The sequence below is a fragment of the Theropithecus gelada genome, chromosome 12, assembly GCF_003255815.1.
Source record: "Theropithecus gelada isolate Dixy chromosome 12, Tgel_1.0, whole genome shotgun sequence".
In the NCBI taxonomy this organism is placed as follows: Eukaryota; Metazoa; Chordata; class Mammalia; order Primates; family Cercopithecidae; genus Theropithecus; species Theropithecus gelada.
The window spans coordinates 98100243-98120930 of NC_037680.1; the positions used below are offsets into that span (position 1 = coordinate 98100243).

Genomic DNA, 20688 nt, shown 5'->3' on the forward strand with positions numbered 1-20688 from the left:
CATTTACAGAAATACCTGCTGAGCAGGAACAAAACAACACCAGCATAGTATATAATGTTAATTTGTTAGGCTATTTCAGAATGGACTTGTTCTCTTTTGAAATGGTCTGCTTTTAATATGTTCAGTGTTTAGAAAACACCTTGTCTTAAGTTGTTGACTTTAAGAAAAAAAAAAAAACTTTTAATTATTCCATGTATGCAAGGTAACATTCTATTGTAGTTAAAATATAATGCCAGCTGGGCGCAGTGGCTGATGCTCTGGGAGGCCCAGGCAGGTGGACTGTCTGAGGTCAAGAGTTCGAGACCAGCTGGGTCAATGTGGTGAAACCCTGTTTCTACCAAAAATACAAAAATTAGCCAGGCGTGGGTGGTGGGTGCCTGTAATCCCAGCTACTCAGGAGGCTGAGGCAGAATTGTTTGAACCCAGGAGGCCAACGCTGCAGTGAGCCAAGACTGCACCACCGCACTCCAGCCTGGGCAACAGAGTGAGACTCTGTCTTAAATAATAATAGTAATAATAATAATTATTTTTTACCAACCAAGCAAAAAAAAAAAAGTCCTATTTTTTCAGCTTTTAACATGAATATCCAGAACTCCTAGACTTTTGCAAAAGTGGTGATAAAACAAAAATTGTTGGAGTAGTTTTAAAAACAAATTTCACATTCCTTCTGAACAGAAAAGCTTTTACAACTCATGTTGCAAAAAAGGTTTTTACTAAACTGTCATGATTTGACAGCATCAAATTTAACATTCCTTGCTCTATAAGAAATAGCTTTCAGGATACAACCAAGGGGAAAAAAAGGTCGTTAAAATCAGCAACTCTTGTTTAAAAGTGATAAAAATGAAATAACTCACAAAAAAAAAAAAAAAAAAAAAGAAAAGTTAAAATGTGTCCAGTCCAAAGTTATGTCCTTTGCTTCTAGGAATGAACAAACTCAATGCCGGGATGTAAAAATAGAAGTATTGCAAGCTAATAGGTTCATGATGTGCAGTGCATTTTTCAGTAGGTCAACTTTCTGATCATGAGGAAGCCAAGGCGAGTTCCAAGTCTTACCACTGGCATCTTGGTAAATCCTCTTTGGCCCTGTTTGGGGACAGAGTTTCCTGGAGCAGGAGAGAAAATGAGGCTAATGGAAAAGTCTCCCCAGTACTTCTCCATTGAGGTAAACTCTCCAAAGGAGAGAGGAAGACTCCTGTATTTGCTGCCTGGTGCCCAGAAGATACTCAATAAATATGTGTGCCATGAATGAATGGCACCAAAGGACAGGAGGAGCCCATTGTGATGGAAAGCACACAGCCAACAGCCAGCGAGTGTCTAGGACCATCCCTCAGAGCCTGACCTCATCTGGTTCATATGTCACTTCTCCCCGGAAGAATAGCAGGGAAACCATACTGTGTTTGGTCTCCTCTTTCACTGTCATAAAAGGACTGAAATCCCAAAAAACATCGACACAACCTGAGAGACGTGAGAGAGTATTTTTCTGTTTTCAGTATTTCGAATGAGATCAAGTTTAAAACACGAAAGAAGTTTTCACTGGAGAAAAATTCATTCTTGGTTTTTGGACTTACCTTGCAGATCTGGGGTCCCTCCTTTAAAGGAGCGAAGTGTGAACGTTCTCTATTCCAGATTGTCACAGCCCACTATCCATAAGATAGTTAGGACAAGTTTGTAGAGTCCTAAAATAAGACTTTATATGGCACAGCCTCAGGCCCAAAGAAACAGACCTCATTTGTCCAGTTAGGGATTATGGGGCTTGGTTTTTTGTATATATATATATTTTTTAAATCCACTTTCCCTTTCTTTCCAGCCCCCTGCGTCATAGGAATTCACCAGGTGGCTTGAGCACTGAAGAGGCAACACGAATGAGCCACGTCGCTTTCTCCTAGGATATTCTTTTCCCCCATGGTATGAACCAAGCCCTAAAAGCCACAGCTGAGTCCTTAAAAAATGTTCCTGGGCATGGTCTCCATTCCAGTGAAAGAAAGATGACTGTAATTTATGCCACAAACAAAATACAATGGTTGTAATTCCACATGGAGAGAGAATCAGGGATGTCTCAGAAGCTCAGTGTCCGGCAGCAGATACAGCATCAAAACTCAGAGGCAGTGTTCTATTTCTATAGGTACATGTATTTTACAGACTGGTGATGAACAGAAAAGTACTTCTGAGAAACGATTTGTTCCAGGTCTAATTCAGATGACCGGCAGTCATTTCTGTAAGCCCCACAGGTTCAGCAATCTGTACACCAAGCAACGCTGCAGACATTTTTTAAAATTTCTTTAATTTCAGAGGGCGAAGACGAAGTAAAAAAAGTGCAGTTCTTCAATTAAAGTGCATGGATGAGGTAAACTAATTTCAAGAGTTTTGAGTTTATTCAGTACTGGCTCAGACAGGAACCATTCTGCCGTGCATCTGCTGCATTTGGGTTCGCATTGCCTGGACACTGCTCAAAATCTTATTCTGGTGCGTGATGGCTGTGATACCAATTCTTGCCAGGTCCCTGTACATAGGGCGACAAAAGAGGGACAGAAAAAGTCATGGGGGCTGACAGTCTCTTTTCTAGGGCTTCATGCAGACACACATTTGAATCAGCCACAATTAATACAGCATGACAAGGCAGGTGTATTAAAAAGTTTCATTAAGCAATTTAATGCAACAATGTAGCTACTTTATAGAGGCTGTGTAAAATTACACTCAATCAAAACGAGAGGCATTCCAGTTTGTTTTTGCTTTTTTTTAAATGAGTAGGATGATTATGCAGCTCAAAGCAAAAAAAAAGAAAATACTATTAAATCTAGATTTACCCTTTCGTGTTACATCGTTGAGTACTTACTCCTGGTTCACGTGCACCACAGCCTCTAGTGTGGTATAACCAGCAGCTGTGAAGTTATCCTTATACCGGTCCATTTTAATGGCCTGGAGCCAGTCACCCACTGATACCACAGCAGAGAATTCAGGGGAGCTTGGATCCAACAAGGCAGTGTTAGGTCTAGAAACAGAACAAGAAAATATAAGCAGAATGGAGCTACCAGAGAGACAAGAAGACTGAAATCTGATTGCCTCAAATTAGGCAAGAAGAACCAAAAAGCTAAGAGAAGGTTTTAAATGGAACAACTGTTGTTAAATGTAACCATGCGATATTTTGCTCTTAATTTCACAAAGCTGCTAAAGCATATATCAATCATCCTATTTGTTCTTAATTCTATTTCCTGCGCTTGTTTTATGTGGCCCTCTGAGGGCATTCATGCTCATAGCAGGTCTTTTAACACCCAAGCCTGGGGTGAAGACTGGGAGAGCCCTCATGGCTGAAACCTGTTCAGTCTTTGCAGAAAGAGTCCAATCCCTGCCAGCACTGAATATTACAGACTTTCATTCAGCAACTATGGAAACCCTAGTGAAGTATGAGTAAGGAAAACTGCGAGCTTGCAAGCTGCCAGACTGGATGGAAGCAGAGAAAACAGCAAGAATTGAAGTCCAGCATGCTTCCAGCCAGGTCTGCAGGCAGACTTGGGGCATTCAAACAAACTTGGGACAGCAGGGAGTTAATCCCCTCTTTAATCAACCCATGCCTGACCAGCACGAGTGCCAAGGCTGGCAGAAGAATGGCCACTTTGATCACTGTTTGGATTGCGGAATGTGCTTCTCGTATTCCCTTGCTGGGGTTCCTGAATAATGATTTCAACAAATTCAAAGCACTTCTTATTAACTTATTTATTAGTTTACTCATTTCTTAGGCCAGGTGTTTTCTATTAGGTCACTGTCACAAGCAATTACAGGTAGGAATTCTACCTTTCCTAATGATATTGACACATAAAAAATCATTTACTAATAAAAACTATTAAGAGAATTATAGTTAGCCATCCTCATCATCCAATTGCTTAATCAGAGTAGGGCTTCATGGGGGCATTTTATACTACCTTTATTATAATAACCTGTAGAAAAATACTGCTACTTGTTAAGTCATAGTTTTTGAACTTGTTTTCCCTAAAAATTACAGAATGTGTTTGATCTTAACACTTTGACCTGATTTTCAATGTGACACTATATTTAAGTACAAACATTTAAATCAGAATTATATCATTACTAGTAAATTTTCAACCAAAAACCCTTTCCTTGTAAAAACAAAATTAAGTCAATATAATGCTTTAATTTTCTACATAGCAGAATTAATCCAATTCAATTTTTTACATTTTAATTTTCATCTAAATCGACTTGATTTGTATTTTTTATATAAATATTTTAACAAAGACGTGTTTTATCAATCAGTTTCATGTCCAAATAATACCTTGCCATTGTAACCTTTCTTTTGTGTCCATTATTTCAATATGAATTTGATTTTCTAAGTACAATTCTGTAAATGTTTATAGCAAAAAGAATCAAAATGTAATTATTCTTTCAATTTTGAGTCAATAACAAATGTTACCACATAGAATTTTGGACATTTAATTGAGTGTCACTATAAAGCAATAATTGTTATTAGACAAAAGCCAATAGTTTGCATTTACTTCTGACTTTAAGTCAAAAGCGTTAATGAGGAAGATGTAGGCTCTGAGCAGTGACAAGGTCAAAACGACCTTACAATGAAAATATCTTCACTCAATGTCAATAATTTTAAGGGTTGTTCTGAAGCTTGTTCTGGAAGCCTTTGTGCTCTTGGTGGCACACCATGACATTAGCCTAATTTTGTGCTGAGTCACATACCATGCTATACTATGTCTCATTATAGGTAAGCCATAATAAGCTTCAAAGCTATTTAAGTACCATCAGCGAAAAGAATTTAGAACTGATAATAGTGTATCTAATACCTCAACTTGTTTTGTACCTTGGGGCAAAGCAGATGCTATGTGGTAAGAGTGGTTGAATGACTTATGCTAACAGAAGAAGTACCAAACACCATAAAACTGGCCTTGAATGGACCCTCAGAAAAAATACATGGGCTCTGGTGCTGAAGACCTAAAAGGTGGAAGAGAAGTCAGCTGGATCTGGAAAGGAGGCCTTATAGTCATCTATTTCACCCTCTTGGAGAACAGAAGAACAAGAAATAGCCTCACAATAGTCGGAGACTTTTTTTATTTTTTAGTTCACATAGTGACCAAGTGGTAGAGGTGAAATGTTAATTCAATCCTTTTCAGTTTTCTCTGAAAAGAGCTAGACCATTGAGGATTTTGTGTAGTGGCTAATGACAGGGATTTGAAAACCTGGAGGAGAATATCGGGTATCTCTACTATCTATTCCACAGTTCTCTTTTTTTTTTTTTTCCATGTAATGTGTACTCCTTCTCTTCTAGGATCTTTAGTGTAAGTTTTCAGGAGAAAGATGAGAGGAGAACACCACAGGGCCTGCAAAGATTGGAAGGGCTTAAATACTGTGGGAGAAAATGTCCTATTTTTAACACAGGATCATGATGAAACAGAAGCCTGTGAGGAGCCCAGATTTGGAGATGAGTGAGTGTCTCACCTCTCGCAGGCCTGAGTCACCTGGTCTATTATGCCTGTATTCTAAAATTATTTAACTGATAAAGATGGTCGACACCCTTTCAGAAGAGACTACTGATATGTAGATATCCCGAATCTTATACCGGTAAAGTCCATTCTCCATATAGAAAGTCCTCACTGAACTTGTAGGACTTACAGCGTCTTTATGTTCTCTACAGACTGATATGCTTCTTCATTTTGCTCATTCCAAGAAGATAAGTACCTCTTTTAGGTGGTCCAATCATTTTGGTCTTTAAAATCATTCCCAAACATTTATCTGCATGCTTTGTAACTCAATCATTTCCTATCTTGGCCCTGTTTCCTCCTACTCTGAAAGACTCAGAAAAGGGAAACCAGAAGAACTGAAAATTAATGAATCTCTTTCTTACAATTAACACTTTATAAGTCAACTTAAAATTGCTGTGCTTAGAGACCTGTCTTCTAATCTTTATTTCTTACTATTCCAATGTTTCTGCCCCATTTCAAAATATAGCTGACCTTCTAAATGTACATCTTCTAAAAGTACTTTTCATCCCTCTTCCTAAATTTCAGGTCTGGCATCCTAAAATAGGCACTTCAGTTATTTCTTTGCTATTATTACTTTTTAAAGCTTTTTCCTTATAACTATTTGATGCCTGACAGGTATTAGGTTATTCAAAATGCTGAACAGAACTACCTTAAATACTGTACTAATTGAGAAAGAAGCCACCCAGTTTGCAGAGAGCCGTGAAGTGGCCTCTGATGAAAAGGCAGGAATTTAAGTGAGTCACCACTTGCCTGCCTCCTCTAACGTGTTCTTTCATACATCACTATTAAGTAAGCATGGCTGACCTGGAGCTCTCCGTCCCTGTCCTCTTCAAGCTGTTGGGGTTGCGGATGAGTTTGTCCAACATGTTGACAATCTGCCCAAATTTAGGCCTGTCGCTTCTCTCCTTCTGCCAGCAGTCTAGCATCAGCTGGTGGAGTGCAATGGGGCAGTCCATTGGAGGGGGTAACCGATAGCCTTCCTCAATGGCTTTAATCACCTATGGAAGACAACAGGATCGTACGTTAAGCTGCCAGGCAAAGCTGCTGTTCAAGGTTCACCCTTCTGACTGGCATGTTTCTTGTGCATGAAGCTGCCAGCAAGCTGGAGCCTGGGAACAGCTCCAACTCCTTCACATGAGCCAAAGCTAGACCTGAGTATCACTGGCAACAGGAGAGGGAAGCCAGCTGTTGCTATGAGATGTACTCTAAAGGGAAGACGCATCAATCACCAATGTTCCCAAGTGGCTAGAGCCCAATCAGATCTGCAATGTGGTGTCAGTTTTGGTGATGGCCCTCAGAGATCACATGGCCCTGCCCCCTGCCTCCAGTCCCCTGCCCTGCTCCATTCTGCTCTTCAACATTAGCACACCTAAACACTCTTAGCAAAAGAGACTCTGACATAGTGCTAAAGACCTCCCTTGGGAAGCAATTAATAGCTGTCTCCAAAATGGAATTTTCTTTGCATCCTTTTAAGCCCCCATCCTCTTACATAGACAGCTAGTGGGTCAACACCAGAGTCCAAGTCCAGATGCCCAGCCATTTTTTCTTTTGGATTATTTTACCCCTAGACACCAATTCTGAATTTCTTTCTTAGTCTCAGTTGGCTGTCAGTCGACCCTGTTAAAGGTGTTAGTAAGTAGATTTTTTTTAAAAAAGTAAAAAACAATTTAAAAAATTCCTTCTTTTGGGGCATTTACATTTTGAAGGAGACCCTCTCACATCTAAGGAAGGAAGCTACAATGGTAGATGATAATTGTCTTATTGGCCAAGACCATCGAAAGTGCCCAGAGCAGTCTACTTGCCTAGTAAGTCATCAATAACTCATTCAACAGTCTCTTTGCTAATTCTAATTTTTCTCATCTGTCTTCACAGGCATTAAATTATTTTCTTATAGACTTTTCCCTAACATCCTCCCCCCACTTTGGGGTATAAATTCCAATAAAGTAATATGGTAGGACATACCAAATTTATAGAGAACTACTTCACAGCTTTTTGGCTACTCATTATCTTTGTTTATGGATATCCTCTGAGATTCTGGAGGTGCTTTTATTTGTTTGGGAGTCTAAAAATTTTATTTGCTTTAAATCACTCCATTTATTTTTCTTTCTATCAACATGATAGCTGCCAGGGAAATAACCAGTGGTTGAGCCATCCCAATGACTTCATTGGACTCACCCTGTGGTGGGTCTATTGACTGCTCAGAAATTGGCCTTCGACAGAAAACAGTCTGTTGGGTCCAGTGTCTTTGGATTAGTATGACTGTGGTCTTCTTAATAAAAGCACTGTTTCAGTTTAACAAATCATCTTGTGATTTATTGAGCCCTCTGATCCTTTTTCTCCTATGTATTTTGCCAATATCATGTATCAGTATCACCTACTTTTCTTTGTAAAGCAGACTTCTCTATGCTGTCTTATTGAACCTTATTCTATTTGTTTCTAGCAATTACACTACGTCAGTTTGATCACCTGGGTTTCTTTTATCTTTCCAGGTGCATGGTGTTGACTCTAGACTTGATGAGAACATTTTGCACTGAATTGAGGAGAATGAAAGCAGTATTGGGCTGACGCCAGGGGAACATAAATTGTTATAACCCCTCAGACTGATTAATGCTCTTTCATAAGCTCCCTATCCACTGCCAGCTTGGAAGATGGCTCATAGGTTAGCAAAGCATATTTTCTCAGTTTACTACTAAATATTTTGGGGGGCAGAGGATTAAACCAAACAAAAAACTTGCTAAGTTTGACATATTTTCAACAGTTACTTTCACTCCATTTACTATATGCCAAATTAATTCTACACATCAAAGTAATTCTCCAGATACACTTCCTATTGATTCCTGTTCTACATAGAATCCAACACAGAGACAAATAATAGATCAATATTATTTGTGAGCAAGAAATGGCTTCAGATGCCTTTTCATGGATAAAGCCAGAGAACTGAAAGTTCAAAACAAAAGAACTGTTTTAATGTATATGTATATAGAAACTGCCAAAATTACAGATCTGAACATATTTAGGGTGGAAAAACTGACATCTTTAGATTCTCTTTCTTACGAACATTTGGTCATAACTTCAGTAAAGAAAAATAAAGCCTAAGTATCAAATAATTACAGTAACTACATTTACTATTTGCTCATTTAGGTTTTTTGTCTTTGTCCCTCTGAGAGTCTCTAACCTGAATCCAAACGTGGCTGCAAGAAGCTACTAGAAGCTGTCTGCATAACATAATCATATAAGCAATAGATTACATGCTATTCACACCTCCATAGTCTTTTTCCAGCCTGTAATTACTATGACTTAGGCTAGCTGCTTTCTTCCTACCTGCTATGAATCTTCTGTTATAATTCACAGATAATACAATGTGAACACTACCATTCCCCTTAATCTGGCTGCTCAGCATAGAGAATTCTTTTTGCCCCACCAGACACGGAGTGCATCATTTTCTCTATTGCTCCAAACATTCTTTAATTGATAAGGCAGCCTGCATGCTATTTCTTAAGTGCACCTGGCTGTAACCGTCAAGGCTGCGCAACTTCCTGTTGTTGGAGGAAGACAAAGCAGATGGATAGGTAACATTCCACCACAAAGATAATTTTTGAAAAGAAGTTTCCAAAATATAATTCAAACTGATAAACTGAATACCTTGCATTTGTAAACCCTCTCTGATAATGGCCTACCACATACATAAAAAAATTAGGCAAGTTCAAAAAGTATAGGTAGCCATTTAATTTTAATACGATTCCCAATCTTTCCAGCACTAACGTAAACTTTTCCAGGATTAGCTAAAATGTGTTCCAGGAAGACCCCTTGATCTAGGGCTTTCATTTACTTTTTTTTTTTTTTCTTTCTTTCTCACTGGAGATGTTTGTAATTAAATTCTATTACTCTGGAATCTTATTAGTGTCATTATTGAATCCTTTTCTGAAATTGCAGTCATCGTGGATACTCCCTTACAAAGTAGTCCAGATGGTACATTTAAAGGGATGTGCATAATTTACCAGGGGTCATTGAGTGAAGCTTTATTTTAGAGTCCTCAAGGGGCGAGCTCTAATTACAATGATGCCAGCTTTAAAATATTCACTAGTTTTCTTTCAATAAACCTTTCATGTCTGTTTTATCATACGTGAAATTTATTTTTTCATAATCTTTGCATTTTCTTAAAATTCAGTTTCATTTTGTTTTACTTTGGTTTTGAAAGTTCACCAAGTAAAAGTACCATCCCATATTTTTTATCTATGCATCTATGTGTGTATCTATCTCCCATACTGTACCATGTAGGCCATTTAATTCTTGTCCTTGAAATCAATAGTCGTTGGTTATAATGTTGAACTAGCTTGCTAGATATATCTGTATTAAGAAATTTGAGTTTAATGTATCATTTCAAATCCCGTGCTCACTCCATCATACAGTAATGCAGAACTTCCCGAATCACAATGTGAAAAAATATATTTCAGAACATAGAGACTTACATCTTGATTGGACATATCCCAGTAGGGCCTCTCCCCGTACGACATCACTTCCCACATAACGATTCCATAGCTCCATACATCACTTGCTGATGTGAATTTACGATAGGCAATTGCTTCTGGCGCAGTCCACCGGATAGGAATCTTGCCACCCTGTGAACATTTGAGCCATAAGTTATTCCTTAAGTACATCACTGATGTGCCATTTTAGATTCTGAATGTAGTTCCTGCTAGCCAAGCAGGACAACAGCATTCTTGAGATAGCTCTCAAAACAAAAGACACTTGTTCATTTTAACGCAAGTCTTCCAGGTTAAGACAGTTCTCCTATGTTTTCTTTACTCACCGGGAAGTGACTAATCTAGTTATGTTTTTAAAACCTACCTATTATCTGAGCTCTGCTTAAGGCAATATTCTAGAAAAAAAGAAATCTCAAGTTTTACAAAATACATGTTATCCACGGGGTATCAGTGATATGTAGCTGACATTTGTTTGATTTTTTTGTTGGATTCTTTCACCCGGGAGCACAAAGGAAGGCAATGCTTAATACTGCTTCAAAAATCATGAATGAAGGAATTTAAATATGAACATTTCTATCCAACACAAGTCCACCTCCCCTTATACAGCATGAGAAATATGCCCAATAGCTAGGGGATGATATGATAAATAGGTCTTTAGAGAAAGCCAAATAATACCAGACACTAGAGCTATTACTGACTTTAATGGAGTAAGGAGAGGATTTTAGTTGTTATTAAATTAAAAAAAAAAAAAAAAAGACTTGTAAAATGGTAAAGCAAGTGAATATTACCCAGGAAAGGTTTCAAAATGCACTTTTTTTTTTTGCCTCAAATGTCTTGTTTGTTTATGCTTATGTTTAAGGTATTTTCAGTCAGGTTTTCAATGTCCTAGGGTTCCACCTGGGGAAATTAATTCAAGTCTAATTCAGACCCTTGAGGTATCCCCAGGGCCATCATTTAAAAGTTTTCTTCGCTTTATTAGGTAGGGCTAGGAAACAGGACAATAAATTGTACTGGAAATTGCTTTGATACATTGCAGTGAACTCTGAAAACCCAGTGTATTGCATTCATCCTTGTTACACACAGGACACTTGTACTGCATTCCCCCCTGCTTAAATATTTGTCTAAGGTTTTATCTATGTAAATGTATCATTCTAGAAGCCTCCTTTAACTTTTCTTTCTCCAACGACTGGGAAAAAATAAAAGATCTTCAACATTCACAAAGATGTATTCTTTTCTAAATGAATGGACTTGGAATTCAAAAGAGGACAAGCATAAGAATCAGAATTGGAGCCAAAGAAATAGAATACTATACCCCCTGATCCCCCCGACAAAATAAAAGGCTCAGCCAGCCAACCAACCAAACAACAACAAAAAACCCCCATTGCTTGGGATTGCAGATGCAAAATGAGGAGTGCTAAAAGGGGAAAATGGCTGGTAACTGTCAGCTTCGTGTTGATTTTAACAGTGTCAGTGTTAATGGCCAATAACTGTTTTATGATTCTGTGTTTATTCCATTAGTATTTTATATTCAGATAGTGGAGCTAAGATAGCACAGCCATTAACTGTGTACTTAAAACTCTTAACTGTGTCTTAATCCCCGCTTATCTAGCAGTGGTAAAACGAAGGCCATTAGATACTAGAAAACCTTGCATGGTATAAATGTTTTATAAATCCTGTATATACATTCTGAGATTTGGTAGCCAACCAACTAGAAGCATTGCTTTGTCTCATTTAGAATAAGGATTTTTTTTTAAAGAATAGAAAAAAGGCAAATACAAAATCTAAAACAAAAACAAAAAAAAAGGAAGAAAGATTTGGGAAGACAGCAGGCAAGTACAAGTGCAAAAAAATAAATAAGCAAAGCTACCTCTTGATTTTCTCAGTAATTGATCATTTGTTGTATAAACTGATCCTTAATGCTTGCTTCTCAGTTAGCTCATTTTTATTTAAGACACCACCTTATTGTTCATTAACACTTTCTCCCCACTGCCCCCCAAAAAAAACACAGAGGGAAAGATAATTCATTTTGCTTCTAGTTTGTGGCTGTTAATATTGTCATACATCTAGGGTCAGCTTCGAAATCCCTCTTTTCTTGGAAACATGGTTTAAAAACGGACGCAGGAATATGAGGAGGCTTCGAGGCATGAGAAAACTTAAGAAACAAAAGAATTACAAAGGGCTTCAATCTCAAAGTGAGAAGAGAGGAACAGTTTCACCAGAGTGAAAGCCAAGATGTCACCAATCTTTCTTACCCTGGTAGTGTAAGCTGCTTCCGGATCATCCTCAAGCACTCGGGACATGCCAAAATCAGACACTTTGCAGACCAAGTTGCTGTTCACCAGGATGTTCCGTGCGGCCAGATCACGATGCACATAGCTCATATCAGATAAATACTTCATCCCAGACCCAATGCCACGAAGCATGCCCACCAGCTGAATGACTGTAAATCTGCCATCATTTTTCTGCATAGAAAAGGAGTGAGGAACAATCCCATTACCATTAGGCCAAATTAATTCTCACCAAGCATTTATTACTTGGATCTTTTTGGATATCTGTATCCGGTATGCAGTGAAACTCAACATGATTTCCAGGCCCTTCTGACCAAAGTCGCTAATTCAGTAGCAGACTGGACCCTAGGAGCTGGGTTTGCTTCCTGTGACAGATGGAAATTATCCAACTGTAATGAATCTATGGCTCAAACAGCTCCACATTACAGGAATAAATCAAAAACTACCCTCGTTGAACATGGATTATTTAATAGCCTTAAAAATCACATCATTCTCGATTTCTCCTCTTCTTTCTTTGCCCCATTAAAAAAAAAAAAATCCACGAATACCACCGAACAGAATGAATACAAGGACTCTGTTAGGAGTCTTCCAAATACCAACATTCTTGGGTTTAATATAAAGTAGTCACATACCCTGAGGAATGCATCCAAGGAGCCATTCTCCATGTACTCTGTTATGATCATTACTGGTTTACCTAGAGTTTTCAGAAAGAAAAACACAAACCTTTGATGAGCACTGCAGTTAATGAGATAAAAATGGGCTGTGCACAATTTTACTGCCAAGACACCTGTCTTGTGTGATCTAATTTAATTAAAACAAGCCAAGCTTATGCCTCAGCTGTGGGGAGCTAGGAATGAAATATTAAAAGGACGAGTAGGTTTAAATTCCATCTGGATAGTTAACCCTTTGGGTGGCTTGTTGACAAGGTCTTTAACTAAAGTGGCCTCTCGTATCCAGGGAGCAACATGAATGGATAATTGCTCTCTCAAGCAAAAGGGGAAAATGATAAATGGGAGGGCCTGTTTCAATGCAAAAATAATCTTCAGGATAATTAATTTATTTTGTCCCCAGAAGAGCCACTTGTAAGAAGCTAAGGACATCAATAGGCAGATCAACTTCTTTTCTTTATTTAGAGAAATCCGTGTTTCAGGGAGCAGTGGCTATGTTGAATCCTTCCTTATCCAGACACATCTTAAAACCAGGTATGCAGCCGGGTTCAGTAGCTCACGCCTGTAATCCCAGCACTTTGGGAGGCCAAGGCTGGAGGATCGTCTGAGGTCAGGAGTTCGAGACCAGCCTGGCCAACATGGTGAAACCCCGTTTCTACTAAAAATACAAAAAAAAAAAAAAATAGCTGGGCGTGGTGGCAGGAGACTGTAATGCCGCTACTCAGGAGGCTGAGGCAGGAGAATTGCTTGAACCTGGGAGGCGGAGGTTGCAGTGAGCCAAGATGGCGTCAATACACTCCAGCCTGGGCAACGATACCAAGACTCTGTCTCAAACAACAACAGCAACAACAACAAACAAACAAGCATGCAACTTCTCTCCACTGTCTTGCTCAGCTCAGGGGCTCTGTCCTTTCTCTTCACTTTCCCTAGCTATGAATAAACTTGCTTTGGTCTGATTCTTTAAACTGCCTACCTCAAAAAACAAACAAAAAAACCCAGAACAGTCAAAGGAAAGGTTCAGTAAATTATTTCATCTGAGACAGGAATTTAAATTCAGTACTAGAACATCCTGGTTCCCCCTATTCCGCAAAGAAATAAAAATGATTTTAAGCTCTGAGCAGAATGAGGTGGAAACAAGATTTTCACTGAACTCTTTCTGAGGACTTTAGGACATAAGAATCATTCTTTACTTTCCTGCACAGGCAATGAGCTCAAGGTCTGAAATTCCTTCTTTCTAAAGGGTATTATTGCGGAGTGGAGGGTGGGAATCATGAATTTTTTTTTTTTTTCCTAAGAGAAGGATAAAACAGGTCCCTAAAATATTCCTTTGGGAGAAAATGAAATGTCAGTTTGATACACCAAAAAATATTCACGCTGGCAGGGCACAGTGGCTCACATCTGTAATTCCAGAACTTTGGGAGGCTGAGGCAGGTGGGTCACTTGAGGCAAGGAGTTTGAGACCAGCCTGGCCAACGTGGTGAAACCCCGTCTCTACTAAAAATACAAAAATTAGCCGGGTGCAGTGGCACACACCTGTAGTCCCAGCTACTCGGGAGGCTGAGACAGGAGAATCACTTGGGCCCAGGAGGCGGAGGTTGCAGTGAGCCAAGATCGTGCCACTGCACTCAAGCCTGGGTGACAGAGAGAGATTCTAAAAAAAATAAAAATTAAAATTAAAAAATCACACTTTTTATTGCTGCATTTGCTGATTATTTAGACTTCAGTCTAGAAAAATGGGCTAAAATATTTCACCGCTGAAAAGCACCCACGATTATTCTAACGAAATGTATTTTCCACCCAGTGATTCCATCAGCTTATAATTTCTGGCATATAGGGAATGGGGAAATTTTTCACTTTAGGGGCAAAAGTGTTGAAGAGTGGGTTTTTAATTCCATGAAGTCCAATATATCAATTTGTGATATTTCTTGATTCCTTGAGTTTTTGATGTTGTGTCTAAGAAATCACTCAGAGGCAAACACTTTTGTATTAGAAAATAGTACCATGGACACGTTATTTTCAGGTAAGGAAAGAAGGCTGGTAGAAAAAGTGGGAATCTTGGTGTAGACCAAAGGTGAATAAAACCACTTTTAAGTCTTTTCTCTTTGCCGGCAGGGGTGTGCTTGCCGATCCTCTATCAATATAAATAGGAAATGCTTAGTTGTCAGATTCATTTACCCTCTACATGTGTGACCACGGTTTTCTACTTAAAAAAAAAAAAAAAAAGAAAGAAAGAATTTTTTTTTTTTTTTTAAGAGACAGAGTCTGGCTCTGTGGTCCAAGCTAGAGTGCAGTGACATGATCATAGCTCACTGCAGCCTTGAACTCCTGGGCTCAAGGGCTCCTCCTGCCACAGCCTCTTGAGTAGCTGGGGTTCCAGGCGCTAGTCACCGAGTTCAGCTTGTGACCATAGTCCTCTGACAGAACAAATGTGCCTAAATGAGTTTTAATCAACCTGCCTCAATCAAAAGATACTTTGTCAACTAATGAGAAAGGGCAGCCTCTCATGGCTGTGCATTAACACCTCCTTGCATTTCACCAGATCCCTCTGGAGCTGTGGAGACTACAGGAGAGGATCCAAAAGCAAGGGTCATGCGGCGAATTTATGGTCCTCCTGCCAATTTCAAAAGTTACTCAAGTAACTGCTGGTAATGAATTCACACGCTTCCACTCTACCCTTTCACCCTCACACCTCCCTAGTCCGACTCTTGGCACCATCTTCACAATTTTTCTGCATTCCTTTTTCTGTTTATTAAAAGTATCCATTTGTCAGAACCTTTATGAGCTCTACAAGAGAAATAAAGACGAATGTCTCCATAAGCAGAGGGGCTTATAAAATAGGCCTGGGCTGGGCTCTTGGATAGAGGAGTCTCCTTCCCTCCACTAGGCAGGGATGCAGTGGGGAGGAGAGGGGTGGGGGAAGGGAATAGCTTCTCCAGTAGAAATTTTAAATCATTTTAATTCAGTGACAACTGCATTATGCAAATGCATCCAGTCGTTTATAACAGTTACAGCTGTAATAGCTATGCGTTTTAGAGGCGCGGTGGGACTTTAATACAAAGATCCCCTGTTTCTTCTCTCTTCTGCAGAGGTGCTAGGAAAATCACTGTCTGCGACAGGAAAAACACCCTAAGCTGAACAGAGCCTCCTTTTTAGAAAACGGACCTGCAAAAGTATTTAAAGGGAATGTTATCTTTTAATTAAAGTAGTGAAGGACTCTGGGCGGCCCTGAAGGCCACAGGCAACAGAAAAATATCCTGTCTGTAAAACTAATCTCAAAAAGCAAATAGAGCTATTCTATGCTAATTATAGCCCTCACCTCAGGCAGAAAATTATATATCCTTCGCATCACGGTTCCTTTTTGGTTTTTTTTTTTTGTTTGGTTTTTTTTTTTTTGAAAGATTCTGAAGATGGGGAAAGATGTACCTACTTCTTAAGACATAATAGCACCATTGAACACATATGAGGTTTTTTTCTGAAAAAATTTGCTATTGTGCTAACCACCCAAAATATTCTATTTCATCCCCAAAGTAACCTTATAAGGCAAATGCTCTTTTTACCTCCATTTTACAGATGAGAAAACTGAAACAGAAAGATTGAACAAGCAGTCCAAGGTCACAAGCTTTAGTAGCAGCAGAGCTGGTATGCGGTCGTTTGTCCCCAGTCCAGTGGTTCTCAAAGTGCGATTCCCATACTAGCAGCACTGGCTTCACCTGTGGTGAGCTCTCTAGCCCTCCAAACTTATGGGCCGCACACCACCTGCTGAATCAAACCTCTGAGGAAGAGGCCCAAGAAACTGTCCTAACAAGCTTTCCAGAAGATTCTCACTTATGTTTGAGGACCTCTGAACTGAATAGTGTATACTTTCGCTCCCATTTTAGTTAACCACCTCATTTCTTCTTCCTAAGGATTTTGTACTTTGTGTCCTACTAGCCACCTGCCCCAGGCCTAACATCTCATTTTTTCTTTTCTTTTTCCTTTTCTTTATTTCTTTCTTTTTTTAAGTAGAGACAGGTTTCTATTAAAAAATAGGTTCAGGTGCCTCTGTCACCTGGACTGGGGTGCAATGGCACTATCATAGCTCACTAGGAATGATATGGACAGGAGGCAGGGAAATACTGGGTAGAAAACGGTGGTTGCATGCAAAGGCCCCACCTTCAACCCTGCAAACCATGGGCGTTCGGTTGGCACAGCTGAACTCCAGGGGAAGATTATCTTCCTATTCCTATTCCTTCCCCTTTCCAGCTCCCCATTCTGCTGAGAGCCAACTCCATCACCCAGTAAAGCTTACACATTCACCATCCTTCAAGTCCATGTGACCTGATTCTTCCTGGACGCCAGACAGGAACCCAGGTACCAAGAGGGGAGGGTGAAAAAGGCTGTCACCCTGACTCTCCACTAAGCTGGTTAACACTTAGCCATTTGCAGGTGGCAACTGCTAAAAGAGCATTGTTTGTAACATACACCTTCTGGGGCACCAGAGATCACTAGTGACCACTCACCTGGGCTCCTGCAGGTGCTAATCTGTGTGCTCCCCCTCCCACAAAAAGTTTGAGCTCGGTGGCCAAGCAAAACAAGCCACACCCCATTGCAAGTCCCACGAGGAGTTCAGGAAACTTACCCATCTCAACTGTAGCCTTGAACTCCTGGGCTCAAGTGATCCTCCTGCCTCGGTCTCCTAAGTAACTAGGACTACAGGTGTGAGAGATTGTTTTTCTCTTTAACCTACCCTCCTCCGACTGCTTCACCCCACTGGGGTGGCTATATTGCCGTTACTCTGCACACGCTGAGTGAAGATGCTTTCCACAGATACCTTGAATCAAAGAAGAAAAGCCTTGGAGACATAGCCCCAGGCTTACCAGATCCTTGACTTGTAGGGTATATGAGGGCTCCTGGAACAGAGCCACCTTAAACAGGGACTGCCTCAGCTGTACTGTCTATGTGGCACTTTATAAGTTGGTCTTAGCCAGCCTTACAGACGTATTCAGGGTTTGCTTCACAAAATGCATCTGTTGAGCTGTGTCGCATTTTAACTGAAGCGTGGTTCACAGGCTCAGTGAATGCTAATGGACTAAAAAAGGAAAGTTCAACCAGGTGTTACTGTAAATAGGTGCTGAACTGCAACAGCCATAAATCAGGCAGAGCAGACAAGCAAATCCCCCAATATATTAAAGATTCCCAAGCTTCACCCTCTGCATCTGGAACTAAAGATTCCAGCACAAGGTGTGGCCAGGTTTTGTTGTGCTTTATAGGAAAAGTCCTTAAATTTTATTTTGCTTACCATCTGCTTGTGCCTATCCTATGACAATCAGTTTGGCCTAGCAAACATCTGAAAGATGGCATGGCATACCAAAAATCTGCTATATTAATTTCTCTCAAATCTCACACAAGCTGCCTTGGAGATTGGGTATCAGCCGAAACCATAGACCCATTTAGAGCTGACTACAAGATTAATGACTTGTCCTGCACTGATTTCCTCCTATTAGCAATCAGTGGGTCTGCGCCATCTGTCATTTCCCTGGAAAGAAAATGTGTGTTTAATTTCCCAGTAACTTCTAACTTGGCTTTGTAAAGGGGGTGACCTACGTACATTTAGTGACCACGCCTTCCAAGTGAATGATGTTCGGATGGTCAAACTGTCCCATGATGCTGGCCTCGCTCAGGAAGTCTCTCCTCTGTTTGTCTGTATAACCAGCTTTCAGCGTCTTGATAGCCACACAGATCTCTCTCTTGCCAGGCACTTTGAGACGCCCGCTGCATACCTCACCAAATTCACCTTTGGGAGAGAAAAAGAATCTATGATGGACCAGAAACACATTCAAGATGAAAGAATAATAGCTAACATTCCTTGAGTGCTTGTTACATGCCAGGCCCTGTGCTAGTGCTTTGCATAGATTATTTCACAAAATCCTCTATGCAACCCTGAAGTAGATGCTACTAGCCCCATTTTATTAGAGAAAACTAAGCCTTAATGAAAAAAACACTACACAAAATCTTAGTTAGTAAGAAATAGAGTAAACCTTTTGAATGCAATCAATCTGATTTCAGATCGCATTAAGTTTCTCTCTTAGAATCAAAATTTGTACTAGAGTTCTTTATAACACGATATTTTATACTCAAGAAAAGGAAATTTCATGTATATACACACATAATATACTCACAAATACATTTACATAATCCACACACATATTTAACATCCACCAAGAAAACAGACTCATTAGCAGACAGACACTCAGACACTTACCAACTCCTATAACTTTTTCAATCTTAATGCAGGATGCGTCAATTTCTTTGGCAAATTCTCGAACTGCTTGGTTGGGATCTTCGTACGTAAAGGGGTCCACATATGTTCTCACACCTAAGTAATAAACACGATAAGTTGGCTGAATGTTTCTCAGGAACCACTAAAAAACATAAGTAGTCTGGGTCTAAAATTACAAAACATAGGAAAAGTCAAGTTAGCTGTACGGTCTTGACATACGAAAATGGTTAAACTCTTGCTCTGGTTTTCATTAGTGGGTAAACAAAATATTGTTAGCTACTTAAGAGGCTGCAGCTTTACTGACTTCCTGGAATGTCTTCACACTTCAAGGACAAGATTTTTAAAACCACCCATCCAATGGAGGAAATTTGGATTGTGTTAGCTGAATACTATTGTCCCAAGCAGTTGCTCATAGCTCCCTTGCCTTTGCATGAAGTCCTGCCCACTGCTTTCAGTTATCCTCCCTTAGGGAAGAAAATAGAAGCTTTTTAATTTCAACCAGCTCTTTCCACATGGTGTCACATTTTGCCCAATATCTGGATGAATTAAATATGTGACCGATAATTAACAAAATTAGATTAAATCTAAGTTAAAGTAGACAATAAGGTTAACATCAGCTAGTTGATTTGAGAATACAGACTCTGTAGTGGACCTCCACTTCTTTTCTGTTTTGGAAAGAAGGTGTCATAAGCAAAGATATTCAACTTTGCCAGAAAGCTTCAGCTGGAGATAACCATTGTAGCCTAACTGTGAATGGTCTGGACATCAGGAAGTACGATTCAGTCATATCTCATACTACTCATAAACTAAATTTAGATGTGTTTGGAGGCAGCCCAGTGACAGATATCTGGGCCAAGAGGCAGAAGTCATTGTAAAAAGCTTTGTCCTGGCATTTGCTCCTCTCCCTCCTGGAGCTGCTGGGACAGTAGGACACAGAGGGTATGCAGGACACCAGTTGGCCCAGTCCCTTTGACTTTCCAAGCCTGTAGGTCTTGTCCTCATCCCAGCACCCTTGGTTAGGAATAAGCTCCTTAAACTGGCAATTTCTTGCTACTTCTTTTTAATAGATCAGCTTTTTAAAAAAACATATATCCCACATAAAAATTGAAAAAATATGATTTCAGGAGGAAATGAGGTGAACAAATGGAAAGTTGTTAGACACTACATATCCCTCATCACTTTATATGCTATAGCCAAGAAAATCTTCAAGAGGAGTCTTGTTATTCCCAGTCCCTCTCCTTCTTCTATCTATTTTATTTTGGAGACAGAATCTGGCTGTGTCACTCAGGCTGGAGTGCAGTGGTAGGATCTTGGCTCACTGCAACTTCTGACTCCTGGATTCAAGCAATTCTCATGCTTCAGCCTCCTGAGTATCTGGGATTATAGGCATGCATCATCATGCCTGACTAATTTAGGTATTTTTTGTAGAGATGGAGTTTTGCCATGTTGGCCAGGCTAGTCTCGAATGCCTGATCTCAAGTGATCTGC

The 20688-nt window shown here is 39.7% G+C and overlaps 1 protein-coding gene across 4 annotated transcripts in view; it reads right to left on the reverse strand.

The window, feature by feature from the left end:
* Positions 1 to 2278: 2278 nt before the first annotated feature.
* EPHA4 (EPH receptor A4) overlaps positions 2279 to 20688 on the reverse strand; it is a 149547-nt gene continuing 131137 nt past the window's right edge. For all 4 annotated transcript variants that reach the window (XM_025404570.1, XM_025404571.1, XM_025404569.1 and 1 more), the window contains 8 exons: positions 19183 to 19296; positions 18529 to 18714; positions 12906 to 12967; positions 12238 to 12447; positions 9971 to 10120; positions 6306 to 6499; positions 2834 to 2989; positions 2279 to 2500 (listed from right to left, as the gene is read on the reverse strand). In XM_025404570.1, coding sequence (XP_025260355.1) covers positions 2386 to 2500; positions 2834 to 2989; positions 6306 to 6499; positions 9971 to 10120; positions 12238 to 12447; positions 12906 to 12967; positions 18529 to 18714; positions 19183 to 19296 — 1187 coding nt within the window. In that variant the 3' untranslated portion in view covers positions 2279 to 2385. The remainder of the gene's footprint in view (positions 2501 to 2833; positions 2990 to 6305; positions 6500 to 9970; positions 10121 to 12237; positions 12448 to 12905; positions 12968 to 18528; positions 18715 to 19182; positions 19297 to 20688) is intronic.